The sequence below is a fragment of the Cryptotermes secundus genome, unplaced genomic scaffold (assembly GCF_002891405.2).
Source record: "Cryptotermes secundus unplaced genomic scaffold, Csec_1.0 scaffold2383, whole genome shotgun sequence".
Classification (NCBI taxonomy): domain Eukaryota; kingdom Metazoa; phylum Arthropoda; class Insecta; order Blattodea; family Kalotermitidae; genus Cryptotermes; species Cryptotermes secundus.
Window position 1 is genome coordinate 21,568 of NW_019729240.1, and position 14,501 is coordinate 36,068.

Below are 14,501 nucleotides of genomic sequence, written 5' to 3' on the forward strand. Positions count from 1 at the left end.
TGCAAGCCAGGGGAATCTGCCTGAGATGAGTGGATCAACTACTCACCATATGGCCCCAAATTACAGTGGATGTATCTAGCTACCCATAAAATCCACACCAGCAACATTGTGGCTGCTAGAATACCTACCAGCTCAACAGCATAGTCACGAATGAATTTCTGCCCTCCTGACTTGCAAGTCTAGCTGATGGGTAAAGAGAATGGTTAGGCAGGAAGCAGGCACATAGGGAGTGTGGGGAAAAGCACAGGGCATACAGGAACATAGCCACATGCTGTTTTGTCATGTAATATATACTAAGTTGGGAATTTGTAGCTTAGTTAACTGAACAATCTCCTCTTAAGCACCATGCACAAGAAACCAGAGTATCAAAAGGAACCACTTCAAAGTTTTTGAAATTGTGGCCTTATAACTTCACAGCTATGCATTCTTTTCAGCAAAGTGATTCAGTATTCAGACCGATTTCTGTAAATGGTATCTTTAAACAACTGATGACAGCTGACTTCATTCTGAGTGGACACTTTTTTAGACAAGGCTTGATTTTACTTGAATGGATGTATGAATGAATAAAATAAATCACTGGAGCACAGAAAATCCATTTCTTATACATGAAGTAAAAATTTATGTTTGTTGTGCCCTAAATATATGGAGGATTATTGGCCCTGTATTTCTTACAGAAACAATTGCTGACAGATATTAAGGTTAATACTGCAGTCACTTTTCATGCATCTCTCAAAGTTCCAACAGAATTCTGTGTACCACCAAGCATTCCATGCAAACCTTGAATAGAATTTTTGGTGAAGGTGTTTGTGAATTGTGTTTTATGGCCACCTATTTCTCCTAATATTACTCTGTACAATTTCTTTTTGTGAGAACATTTAAATGATAAAATCTTATTGAATCAGTCCGCATATATCTGGAACTGACCCGTGCATCCACAGAACACCTGTAATGTGTACGATGAATTGGTTAAGATGATGTGAAAACCATATCCTGGGTCTGTAGGGAACTCTTTTCAGCATCTTCTGTAATGCAGGTAAGTAAACTCCATTCTGCAGTCTGGATGCAACTTTGTACTGTCACTGCAGATGACCAAGTGGAAAAGGCAGAAACCAATGCACTGATTACATACAGTGGGAAAGTTGTGTATTGGCACAGCTACAAGGTGATTTCTCTTCATACCATAAGATAGTCCTACAAGTACTTGATGTGGTGGATTGTATCAGATATAGTTGTTTGTTTCAGAACTTGGAATTGGATAGTTTGTGAGTAATGAGTTTTGTTTCAGAACCTAGAGTCTGATAGTTTGCGAGTTGAGCCTCTGGGACATGATGAGAATCACTCAGCATATTGGTACTTCTATGGCACACGACTGTATAGAGAGGATTATCCAAAAGTTGTGAGTTTTGTATATATCAGAATTCTTGTTACTTCACTTTAAAGTTGTGCACAGGTTAAATCTGGTTTATGGGATGGATTTGAGTTTTATTGTAAAACATTGTGCATGAAATTCCAGGTTATTTTTTTCTTATAACGAATCCAGAAGTATGGTGTTTTATTTTCTATTGTTGTATTGCCAGAGCAGTGTAAATCAATAAGTGTTGTCAATTTAAACAACCAGAAAAGGCTGAATTATACAGCATTAGAGATCATATTTATGTTTGCATGAAATTCCAGGTTATTTTTTTCTTATAACGAATCCAGAAGTATGGTGTTTTATTTTCTATTGTTGTATTGCCAGAGCAGTGTAAATCAATAAGTGTTGTCAATTTAAACAACCAGAAAAGGCTGAATTATACAGCATTAGAGATCATATTTATGTTTGCATGAAATTCCAGGTTATTTTTTTCTTATAACGAATCCAGAAGTATGGTGTTTTATTTTCTATTGTTGTATTGCCAGAGCAGTGTAAATCAATAAGTGTTGTCAATTTAAACAACCAGAAAAGGCTGAATTATACAGCATTAGAGATCATATTTATGTTTGCATGAAATTCCAGGTTATTTTTTTCTTATAACGAATCCAGAAGTATGGTGTTTTATTTTCTATTGTTGTATTGCCAGAGCAGTGTAAATCAATAAGTGTTGTCAATTTAAACAACCAGAAAAGGCTGAATTATACAGCATTAGAGATCATATTTATGTTCTTTTGCATGAGGATATTCTGTGAAATTATGATGCTGTTGGCATGTACAACATTTGGAAATGGGATTAAGTGTAGTTGATGAATGGTGCCTGTTGAAGTATGGTACATTTAGGTATTGTGTTTATTGTGTATGTAGTGCCTTTAAGATAACGTCAGGGGCGTGAAGTGAGCTGTTCTTTTAATCATTTTATTCTATTCTAGAAAAAGAAAGTTAAGGAGAAACGACATAGAGGGAAGGAAGAGAAGCGTCACAAGAAACGAGGCAAAACTCCGCCACCAGATTCGGAATCAGATGAAAAGGGGGCAGGTATCTGGCAAGTGGTTTGCTTCACTGAACAAGACTGGGATAAGATCACTGACAGTTTCAGAGATTCTACATCGAAAAATGAACGAGCATTATTCCATACCCTCGCAGAGGACTTTCTGCCCGAGATCCCACGTCTTTTTGCTGAAAAGGAACGTTTACAAAGGTGAGTTATTTTCATGGATCTCTTATTATGTAATTATATTGTAATTAAATTCTCATTTCCCCCCTCTGTTACAACAAAATGTGAGACTGTTGTGTGCCTATACTCTTCCCTTGAACTTCAGCACATGGAAGTCACTGTGGTTCCTGCGTTGTCCAATCCAGCTGAATATCTGAATGCATTTTTTACAGGTCTGATGAATATCTTAAGAACAATTATGTGTTGTAAGTGAAAGGCAGATTGAACTTCAGTCAAAACCCTTACCCTCATCACCAGTTCTTAGTTAATCGTTTTTGTTATGCCTTTATTGCACAGACTGTTTTAAGTAACATATGTTGGGGAGGCCTTATCCGCCTTTCCATCCATCAGCATGTTTTATGTCTGAAACTACTTGATGGATTTCTTTGTAATGTGATGAAAGTTTGGGTGAATTCAATTGTGGTGAATACTTCTCCGTTGTATCACTTGAAACCAAAACAGAAGTGTTCTGAAAAAAATTTGTACTTATTATGAATTTAGATCAGAGTCAGGATAGCTTGGTCGGTGTAGAGACAGATTTATGGGCTGGACAGCCTAGGTTCGAATCCTGGCAGGGACAAGATTTTTCTCTTTGTTGCAGCATTGAGGCTGGCTGTGAGGCACAGCAAGCCTCCTGTCCAGTGGGTACCAAGAGCTCTTTCCCTTGGGAAAGGGGGGGGGGTAAAGTGGCCAGGGCCTGAAGCTTACCACTCACCTCCATCTGTTGCCAAGGTCAAGTGTGGTTTAGCTATACCTCCTGTCCCTCCTGTATGTCTTCATGGTATTAGCCCTTAATTAATTAAGCACAGGATCTTTATAAATATAGATCTTATTAAGATGTACAGCTTCCTATTTGGGGACTTTTCTGTGTGGTGTACATTTAATGAAATATGAGAAAATAATTCCTGGAATGATAAGCTATCAGCAGCAGATCTATACTTCAGTAAATGAACATCTGGACCAATAAAATATGCTGCTGTAAATTGAGCTAGGTATAGGGCCAGATTTTTCTTCCTGTTATTTGTTAGATATTTCAGGAACGCTTAAGAATCATATTAGTTTTCTACTCAATTCTGAAATATCCTCTTATTATGAACCTGTATTTTCAGATTTAAAAACTGGTACATAAAGTGTAACCTGTGTGAAGTATGTTCGATAGGCGTATAGTTCATATGAAACATACCAGTATTTATTCTTTTACAGGTATGAGCACATGGATACTGATTGCTTTTATTAACATTGTTTCACATGTTTTCTTCAGAACTGAAGCTTTTGCTCTTCCATTGCAAGTTTCTGCTGAATTGTGTTAGGTGTACAAGTTTTTGATATGTGCACATCCACTAGTACTGTACTATCTTATGACCTGCAGAAAGCGAATGCTAGAATATCAGCCTCGTAGACAGTCAAGTCGCTTGGAAAAGCTCAAACAACAGAAAGAGGAAGAAGAGAAAATGTTGCAGAGGGAAGAGGAGGAGAGATTACGTCAAGAGAGGGAGAAAAAAGAAAGGTAGGACGGCTTCATTGAGTGCCTTATTAAAAAATCTGTTTGCAGGAAGACCATGCCAGTTACAATTAGGAGCAACTATTAAATGCTTATTTCTGGTAAATGTGGATTAGCTGACCAAGATTTTTTTATGCATTTCTTATTATGGTGGTCAAATCGAGGATGAACTGGATGAGGCATGTACTATCATGTATGGTATAGATGTGTGGGGCTCTTGTCAATGTGTGTAGTCTTGTCATTACTCCGATGACAACCCACTTCTTCGGAACAGTGTGTTGGACCTGAAAAGGACCGTGGCTGCTGAGATGATTGACCGGTGAGGTAGCGCGGCGCGCGCCGGTAAGGAGAAAGGCTAGTTACGGTGAATGGCTGGTGAAAAGGCTAGTCGTTGAGCGCGGTCGTAGGAGCCATGAGGCAGTGGCTACGCCAGATGCCCAGTGAGTCGGACCGTAACACGACCACCGGCGAGTCCAGGCGCGGTGCCCCAGTGAGTCGGGTGTGAGAGCGCCGGAGGGCCGAGGCAGTCGTGTCTGGCGCAGCCTGCCAATGTCTCCGAAGACCGAGCGCTGGTGACGAAGCCTGCTGGNGAAGAATTGATTGGCTAGCGCGCGTAATGACGTAGATGCGGGCCAGGAGCGATCCCAGTATAAATATGAACATTTGAAGCAATCAGATTGGTTAGCGCGCGTGATGGTGAAAAGTGATGTGAAGAGCGAGCGTTGCAGAAATGCGTGATAATGTGGGATGTTCCCACAGATGAAAAGTGCATGCAGAATTCTGATTGGAAGACCTGAAGGAAAGAGCCTAGTTGAGAGGCATAGGCATAGAGAGTAGGATAGTGGTAGGATAGTGACTGGTTTGGATTGATAATTGGATTTAGGGAACACTTATAACTACAAGTAACAGTTTCACAGATCTGCACACCCTACAGATCATGGTACTGTAACACACTTAAAGTCTTCTGTGTCTTCACAATTCATTGCCTGGTAACATTTCCCAACAATGGATATTCTACTGCTTCTGTGTTCATGTCCATGCTGGATGGTGACTGTCTCACAGCTCCTCATGGCTGCAGCTAACTTACTGGATATTTTAAATTTGGAGATTTAAATTTTTCTTTTGTGGTGCTGTGTGCAGAGCAGCTTTGAGATCCACATTATAGGTATGTTTTCATGAAGGGTAAATGTAGCCAGGGTTTTAAATTGATTGCTAATCTTCAGTTAGCACTAATGTGGAATTTTTCATCTAAATTTTTAGTGGTTCTAATTTATTATTTGATTATTTAACAGCAGTGTTAGAACTGCAGAGGTTATGTGGCATCAATTGAGATGTGAAGATTAATATGAAAGGTGAGAAGAAGGGTTCTGAAGGCAGAATAGTCTACAGATTACCAGAAGAAATTAAGGAAAATCATGTAATACCTCAGTCAGTATTCTCAGTGAAATGAGATACAAGGTGGTTCAAATATGACCGGGAGTGATTTTTTTTTAAACCAAAATTGCCGAACACTTACTTGCTCATGTCAGTCTTCAACGTACTAACCTCCGGAGTCAACACATTTTTTCCAATGTTCTGGAAGCATCCTGATGCCCTTTTCAAAAAAGTTTTGTGGTTGGCGGCGTATCCACTCCTGAACATTCTGGATGACGGCGTCGTCCATAAACCACATGCCTTGCAAGTCTGATTTGAGCCTTCCAAACAGGTAGAAATCACTTGGTGCCAAATTGGGACTGTACGGCGGATGTGTCAGAAGGTTCCATTTCAATTTCTGGAGGGTTTCCATTGTTGTTTTGACCGTATGGGGGCGTGCATTGTCTTGAAGGAAGGCTACCCGCTTTCCACCTCTCTTCCGCTTGGATCGGATCTTTTCCTTCACGTCTGTTGCCAGGAGGTCTGAGTAATAAGCTGCATTGACTGTTCTGGCATCTGTCAGAAAGTCTACATGGATAACCCCCTGCCAGTCCCAGAAGAACGTTGCCATCACACTTCCTGCTGAGCGGCTCCTCCACGCGCTCTTGGGTTTGGGAGAACTGGTATGCCGCCACTCGTGTGATGATTGCTGGGACTCGGGAATGAAGTAGTGCACCTACATTTCATCAGTGGTCACTATAGGCTTCAAAAATGTATCACCTTCGTCTTCAAACTGCTGTAGGAGACAACTGGCAACTTGCATGCGGCACCATTTTGTTCACGTCTGTCAAAGTGTGTGGTACCCACCGTGCATTCACCCTGCGATAGTGCAGGTGGTATTTCATGATGTCTTCTACACTACCAATACTGATGGACAGCATTGCTCCAAGTTCCTTGATGGTGATGCGCCTATTCTCACGAATAACTGCGTCTGCACGATCAGTGTTTGGCTTGGTGACGGATGTTCACAGCGAACGATCATGCAGTTCATTCTCCACGCGCTCTCTGCCCTCTCTGAAGCACTTACATCACTCAAACACGCGGGTCCGTGAGAGACACTCTTCCCCATACTGTTGTTGGAGTCTGTGGTGAATTTCAGCGGACGGGACATTTTCTCCAACAAGGAATTTGATCACAATGCGTTGTTCCACGCTCCGCGGTACCTTCTGTTCACTCATCACTCTAGCAGCTTCCAGACAGGACTGAACAGGTTCTAACCCTAACAAGAGGGAGGTTGGAGGTTGTGGCTTCACTCTCTCAAGGTTGCACAGTATGGCTTGTTTACAAAAAAATCAATCCCGGTCATATTTGAACCACCTAGTACTTCCCAAACATAAGTCACGAGAACTAGCATTATACCAGCATTCTTATTGAGGAAAAATATAGCTTGGTGCATATGCATGGTTAATTTAGCTGCACTGTTTCACTAGTGATGGATAATAGGATAGTTATTTGTGGCTGATACTTTGTCCAGCTGGGAAAAAAGTTCATTGAATTGCCAGGTTCAAGTAGGACAGGGAAATGAAAGCCCTTTGGTGAGCAGTACATTTTTACATTATTCCAGTGTTTTTGTATTAACAGAAGGATGCTCCATAGACAGGTTTTCAATAGCCATGTGTTGCCTTATTTTGTTGGTATATGTGCACGACTCTGGCCTAGTATTGCATGTTTTCAGTGCCAGTAACATCAGTCCTGAGTTAAATTCTGGCCACCAGCACACACAGTTTGGGGGAATTAAATCCTCTATTCCTGAATGATAAAAATTAAGTTTTGGCATTTAGAAATGTGCTTGAACAGATAAACTGTAGGTACTGAATTGAATTCGGTTGTTTGTTTACACCTATATTGAACAATACTAGGAGTAAAACAGTGTCTTATGTTGCCATCACTCATTATATAAAGTATTTGGATTTTTTTATGTATTTAATGTCATATATTGCTTTTATTTTTCCTCTGAGGTGCTCTGTTACCTGTAAGCAATTTGGTCTCATCAAAATCATATTCCTTTGTACGATATTGTGCATGTTTCTAAATAAGTAAGTGAATTTATTGTATCGGACTGTAGTTTATGTTGTTTAACTATTATTTAGCTGTTAAAGTTAGGTATGTATATAAACATGTTCACATGAATGAATTGTTTTTCATTTTTATGTTCTAGCAACAGTCCTTTAGTCAATCCCATAATAATGCCCCTCAGCTTCTGATAGTTTTTTTGTTGTTATTGTTCCTCTTCATATGCATAGCTATATCAACTCTTTGTTTCTCTCTTCTGATTCTCATTTGCAGATTATATCATTCTCATAGTTCTGTACATCTACTGTAATCCTGTTATATTTGTTTTATTCAATTCTATCTATGTCTGGTGTACATACCTTCTCATTATTTTTTCCTTATTTGGGGGGAATATAGTTTTCCCTTCTTATTGCTGAAGATTGTGTCTACTTAACAGCAGTTCTCCCAAATATCCTTTCCAAGTGTGTAAATATTTTCCTTTATTCCTAATTAAAGTTACTTGACAGTTACAATAACAATATAATTTAGTTTATGTTTATTCATTAGTGTAAGTTTATTAAAAATTCTTTCTTGTCACATTTTGTAATATTTTGGTTGCTGTAGCTTTTTTACCCCTTCTCCTTATTCTTCACTCTTCTTTGCCTGCCTCATTCTACTTATTTTAACTTTATTCTTTTGTTTACCAAGTACCTTCCTACTACATGCATTTAGAATTATTTCAGTGACAGTGCTTGGAAATTGGGCATAGTTCATTTTACTTTATTCACATAGATACTTCATTTTATTATGTTTAACATCATGTTGCAGAGTCCTTCTCAGAAGCCGATAGTTCCTCATTTAGGAACTTCTCTACCTTTTATGGAATAAGATGATTCAGTGCTGTGTTCCTAAGAATACTGTTATGTCTACAGACATTTTGCATGTTTCTTTGTCTTTCAATTTCCATGCCTTGGTTTTATTCTCTCTTCTAGTATAATTTCTGCCATATAAAATTTCACACTGCATTAATAATAATATGATACTTTATAAAAGTAATTCTTGAAATTGCCTTCCACTTACTTAATATATCTCATACTTATTTTATGTCCATGTTATCGATAATTGACTTATGAACTTCATTCAAATTTTACTAGTAATTTATTACTCTCTTTTTTTTTCCTGGGAGCAGGTGTTGCTCATTCTGTGCTTGTTTCTGTTGCATTGATTTTCTTAATATGTTTGGTGATATATCACAATGACGTTTCTTTCAGTCTCAGTTGTATTAAAATTTTTGGTACTCCTTCCAAATATAGCTTGTCTTAAAAACTGATTTATTTTGTGTCTTTGCAAATTTGTACCTGTGTTTTCTTACCTTTTGAGAAATGCCATTAATTATAGTAAGGAGAATAATTCTCAGTGTGTCTTAAGTTGGAAGGAGGGAAGGGGGTGCTGCTGCAGGAGAGTATGAGGCCCACCTTGGGGTGATCATAGTTTAATTTTATTTTCCAGGCATTATTCATTTCAAATGGATAAGAAGGGTTAAAATACAGGTTTCATTTTATGCTCATTTATGTTCATAATCATCTTTTTACATTACAAATTACTGTGGTTTGAATTTGATGTTTCTGTTAATTTCCAGACTGTAATGTGTTATATAGATGGTAACAGCTAATTGTGTTTATACTCTAAAATTCTTAAACGTCTGTCAGACATTTTGTAATTCAGATTCCCACTATATTGTCACAGGTTACAACAGCAAGAAATGCTAAAGGAGAGAGAAAATAGAACCTTGATGGTTAAGGAGAGAGTAACTAGGGCTCTGAGGTGCTCACTGTCCTGCACAAATTCAGAATGTGGCAGCACAGGGAGTGTTCCGGACTCTCTCATTGACAATAGGTCCAATCGTTCAAGTACATTTGTTGGTCGTCAGACAAATAATTCACTCTCTTCTGCTACTGGTCAAATAGTGATCCAAGGATTGAGGCAGAAACTGTGCAGTTCACAGGTGTAAGTAGAAAACATTCACCATTTTTATTAATTTTTTTAAAGCAGAGTCTGCACATACTTCCACAGCTGCTTTACATATGTTGACACATCTTTATTGGTTGCAACAGCAACAGTGAGGTACAAAACATGAAAGGCATTTAGAATTTAGAACAAAAGTTGGAATCTGTGTGTCATTAAAAACGCAGATGTACACAATGGGCTTGCAGTAGCACATATTTACTGTGTTATTTGTGAGGAGAACTGGATCCAAGCCATAGATTTGGCTTTGTGACAAAAGATACAGTAGTTCAAAAAATAGATTTACAAGTCTAGTGATGATGCTGATGTGTTCATTGTGCTAACTGACTTAAGTTATTAGTGAATCCTGGTATTCATATTACTATGACAGGAACGTTATATTCTAAGTTTTGTCTTATTTTTGCTTGTTTGTTTTTATTTCCTTTGATACCTAGACTAAAGCATAGTAATAAATGAGTTTGTGTATAACAAAAATATGCTTAAAGTATGTGTAATGTAACAATTCTTTCTTTTTCCTAAATGGAACATGGCAGCTATCTAGAACTAAGTTCTTATTTTATAATTTAAATTCACTAGTACATGATAAACACATTCAAAGATTTTGATTTGTTTCATTCTGGTCCATCACACTAATATTATGAAAAAGTTAAATAGTTCCATTCAGTGTGACCAGTTCAGAAGATCATAACCAGTCACACTGAACGGAACTATTTAACTTTTTCACATTCAAAGATAATTACTTTATTTTCCAACAGATGGTATTAATTTATGAACATTAGTTAACCCATACATTCCTACTCAATTTTACTATATGATCTTGGAAATGTTTTTAAATAGCAAGGAGAGATCAATGACTTAGACCCATGGGATGTATCTTCATATATTCTTTGTGGTTTCCATATGCCATTCAGCATGATATATAATTTTTGTCAAAAAAACATTACCACATGTCAGACACATCTGATCAGATAAAAAGAATGTGAATATCAGAAAACAGATTGCAGCAAATACTTTGGTAGGTATGAGGGCTATTCAGAAAGTAACCTCCGTTGAGCTGTTAGCAAAACAAGCAGAAAAAAAAATATATACAAAAAATACGTACATACTTAAGCTGCTTCTTAATGTAGTTACCGCCAGGATTGAGGCACTTGTAGTATTGGGGAATAAGATACTGTATGCCTGTGTCAAAGAAGTCTGCCACCTGTGATCTCGGCTACAATTTGACACCTTCCAGCAGCTGCTCATTACTGTTGAAGCGCTGTGATCGGAACCAGCTCTTCAGGTAGTTAAACTGGTTGTAGTCGCTTGGATCGAGATCAGGGCTGTAAGGAGGGTGGTAAAATAAACTCCCACAGTTGAAATGCTCCAGTAGTGCTTGAGTGCAAGCATCTGTTTTTGTGTGCAGACACACGTTGTTATGGAGTAGCACTACACTGGATATCAGCATTCCAAGCCTCTTGTTGTGAATGGCCATATGCAGTTTTTTAGTGCTTCACAATGCACTTCTGATGTGATTCCTTGTTGCAAGAAGTCCACCATCAGCACTCCTTTTCCTATCCCAGAAAACGGTTGTCTTCAGCTTTCTGGCAGACAGCTTTTTTTTTTTTAAAGATTTTTGGCTTCTTTGGTGAGTATCTGTACATCCACTTCTCTGATTTCTGTTGGGTTTCAGCATTCACAAATGAAACCCAGATGTCATTACCTGTTACTTGTATGACGTGAGTGAGAAATTCAATTCCATCTTTGGAGTATGACCCTAAAAAATTCAAAGCTGAAGCCATTCTCTGCGTTTTGTGCACACCTACCAGTGACCATTTTTCAGAACCCATTTTGCACAAAACTTGTGATAACGTAGCCTAACTGTGATAATACCATAGAGAACAGTGCGTGAAATTTGTGGAAATTCACACAGAAGTTCTGAAATTGTGAAGTGCCATCTTTCACAAATATGTGTTCGACATTTTGAACAAGATCATCACTCACTGCAGATGGCCAAACACTTTGTTCTTCATCATGAACATTTGTTCACCCATCTTTGAACATTCTACACTGTTGTCTTGCAGTTCCTTCCTTCATTACGTTTTGGCCATAATCCGCGCACAATTCACAATGGATTTCTGCAGCACTCATGTTTTTAGCTTTATGAAAGCAGATAAAGGTGGGAATTTTGTGGCTGGAGGGATTATCAATCTCAGTACATGTCATAACTCACTCTGTAGAGACAAGAACAAACACCAGGTGACCAGTTATGTGATGGTTTACAAGACAATGAACCATGTGATGCTACCTCATTTGTGCCAGCTCTCCCCTGCTCCTATATTAGTTGCCTAAAATAAACAGAGATTACTTTCCAAATAGTTTTTAAGTACACTGTTGTGATGATATAAAAATTATATTAATTGCCATTGTTTTAAATTGTTGGTGTTATAAGTAATATATTTTAAAACAAAGATCATCTGTTATGTTCATTAGGAAGAAACAGCAAATGTAGATTATTGTCTTCTAAGATGTGATACCATAGAAGTTGGTAGTCAGATACCAGCGTTTCAGAGAATAGAACATTGGTACCTGCCTATGTCACTACATGGCACCATATCTCAGAATACTGTCATCTTGATACTTGCTGCCATGAGTACCTCAAATCTCAGCTAAATGTAGCATCTTTAATTCATTCATAATGTATGTCTCTTGTGATTATCATTCTAATATAACAGATATTGCCAACAACTGACTGAAGAACACATTTTGAGCCATACAGGATGATCCTTAGTGCATAGATATTTTGTTAAAGTGTAGCACCATATTACAATGATGTCCTTATGACATTGATAGTATTACCGTATTTACGCATGTATAGGCCGCACATTTTTTGCCAAAAATTCAAGAGGAAAACTGGGGTGCGGCTTATATTCGAAATATTCGAAATCACACTTCATTTAAAAAAAAATTATATTCATAATTAGTAATACAGGGTGTTCTACTCCTGAAATAATATTCCAAGAAAATTATTTTTTCTATAATTTCTGTCTGAAAATTGTGCTGAGGCCTATACATGCGTAAATACGGTATGTTAAAGTATTAAAATATTGCTTTGCATACCAGGGTATCCAGTATTTATACCAACTGTAATATATACAAGTACAGTGTCAGTTTAGTCAGTATATTTTACAGCTGTGTTCATGCTGTAAACCAGCTGTTTCTGTATTTGTCTCCATGCTTCATACTGCTGTGTCTATTCTTGTGGCATAAAGAGAACATGGAGACAGATTCAGCAGCAGCAGCAGCCTTTGTTCTGCCCTGTCCCAAGCTCATCACTCACATGCACACCATCTAGCGGTTCACTTCTGAAATATAACAACATCCTTCAGGTGACACAGTTTTATGTAGAACAGAATGTCAGATATGAACAAATTTTAAATGAGCATAGTACAACAAAAGATGTCCTATTAATATATCAATTAAAAAACAAATTTGATATACACCCAGGAGAGTTGGTAACATTGGACAAAGCTAGTGTACAGTATATAATGGCAAGAGCCAGAACAGAAGTATGTAAAGTCACTGGAAATTTACATCCTCTTGGTTGTTGTTATAAGCACAAGCATGTGGACCTATAAGATCATACAGTAAACTATAACCACAAAATTCTGGTACTGCTTAATACAGGGTGGGGAGCAGAAACTTCCTTCTTGTGAAGACGCATTGTGAAGGGAGGGGAGGTCTCAGAAAAGCGGGGATAGGCTCGGCAAATGCAACAGTCGCGGAAGTTTCTGTCTAATTACCTCAGTAGGAAACATGAGGTGGACGAGTGAGCAGCATGCGTTTGCTGTCGAAGCCTATTTTTCGAACAACCATTCCTATGTGGCGGTGCAGCGTGCGTTCCGTACTCACTTCAGAATTAAGCCCAGAGGTCCTGCTCCCGACCGGAAATTGATTGTTTTGTGGGTAGAGAACTTTACGACAACCGGGAGTATGGTGAAAAAATCATCAGGACGACAACGACAACGCCAGAAAATGTGGAGGCAGTTCGACAGTTGATTTTGAGATCTCCAAGACGCTCTGCTCGCAAACATGCAGTCGCCCTAGACATATCCAATTGTTCAATGCGCCAAATTCTTCACGAACATCTTCATTTCCATCCCTATAAGATGGTTGTTGTGCAAGAATTGTCACCACATGATTTCCAGAACCAAATAATGGCATGTGAAATGTTACTGGAAACTTTACCCCCTGACGCACCTGTTTTCACTTGTTAGTGATGAGGCACATTTTCACCTATCCGGATATGTCAACAAGCAGAATATGCACTATTGGAGTGGTAACAGTCCCAGAGAGCTCCATGAGAGGCCACTTCACATTGATAAGGTGACAGTATGGTGTGCGTTGTCGAGAGTTGGAGTTATTGGCCCTTATTTTTTTGAAGAAGACAATCATGCAGTTACCGTCAATTCACAGCGGTATGTGGACATGATTAAAAACGTTTTCGAACCAGCTCTTGAGGAAATGCATCTAGGAAATGTCTGGTTCCAACAGGATGGTGCCACGGCCCACACAGCCCGAGCTTTGATGACAGTTTTGAAGGCAAAGTTCCCCAGACAGCTCATCTTGCTTTGAGGTGACATCCCGTGGGCAGCGCACTCACCTCATCTAACGCCCCCCTTTTTTTATGGAGATACTTCAAGGCAGAGGTTTTTAAACATTGCCCCACAAACCTGCTTCAGCTGAAGAATGTTATTAGGCAGAAAGTAGCCCAAATTCCAGTGCACATGTTGGAATGTGCAGAAGGGAACTTCAGAAAACGGTTGCATCAGTGCATAGAGAATGGTGGCCACCACCTTCAAGATATTTTGTTTAAAACTACATGATTTAAAACTTTAAAGTACGTCCTTTCTTAGCTAAACATAAATTTTGTCTATCAGCAATAGTTTTTCTTTTATTCGCCT

The 14,501-nt window shown here is 38.5% G+C and overlaps 1 protein-coding gene across 1 annotated transcript in view; it reads left to right on the forward strand.

Annotated features, from left to right (window-relative positions):
• The window catches only part of LOC111865615, a 48,758-nt gene that overhangs the window by 7,882 nt on the left and 26,375 nt on the right, over nt 1–14,501 (forward strand). The window contains exons 5-8 of the mRNA XM_023853792.2: nt 1,286–1,396; nt 2,344–2,612; nt 3,997–4,134; nt 9,280–9,540. Coding sequence (XP_023709560.1) covers nt 1,286–1,396; nt 2,344–2,612; nt 3,997–4,134; nt 9,280–9,540 — 779 coding nt within the window. The remainder of the gene's footprint in view (nt 1–1,285; nt 1,397–2,343; nt 2,613–3,996; nt 4,135–9,279; nt 9,541–14,501) is intronic.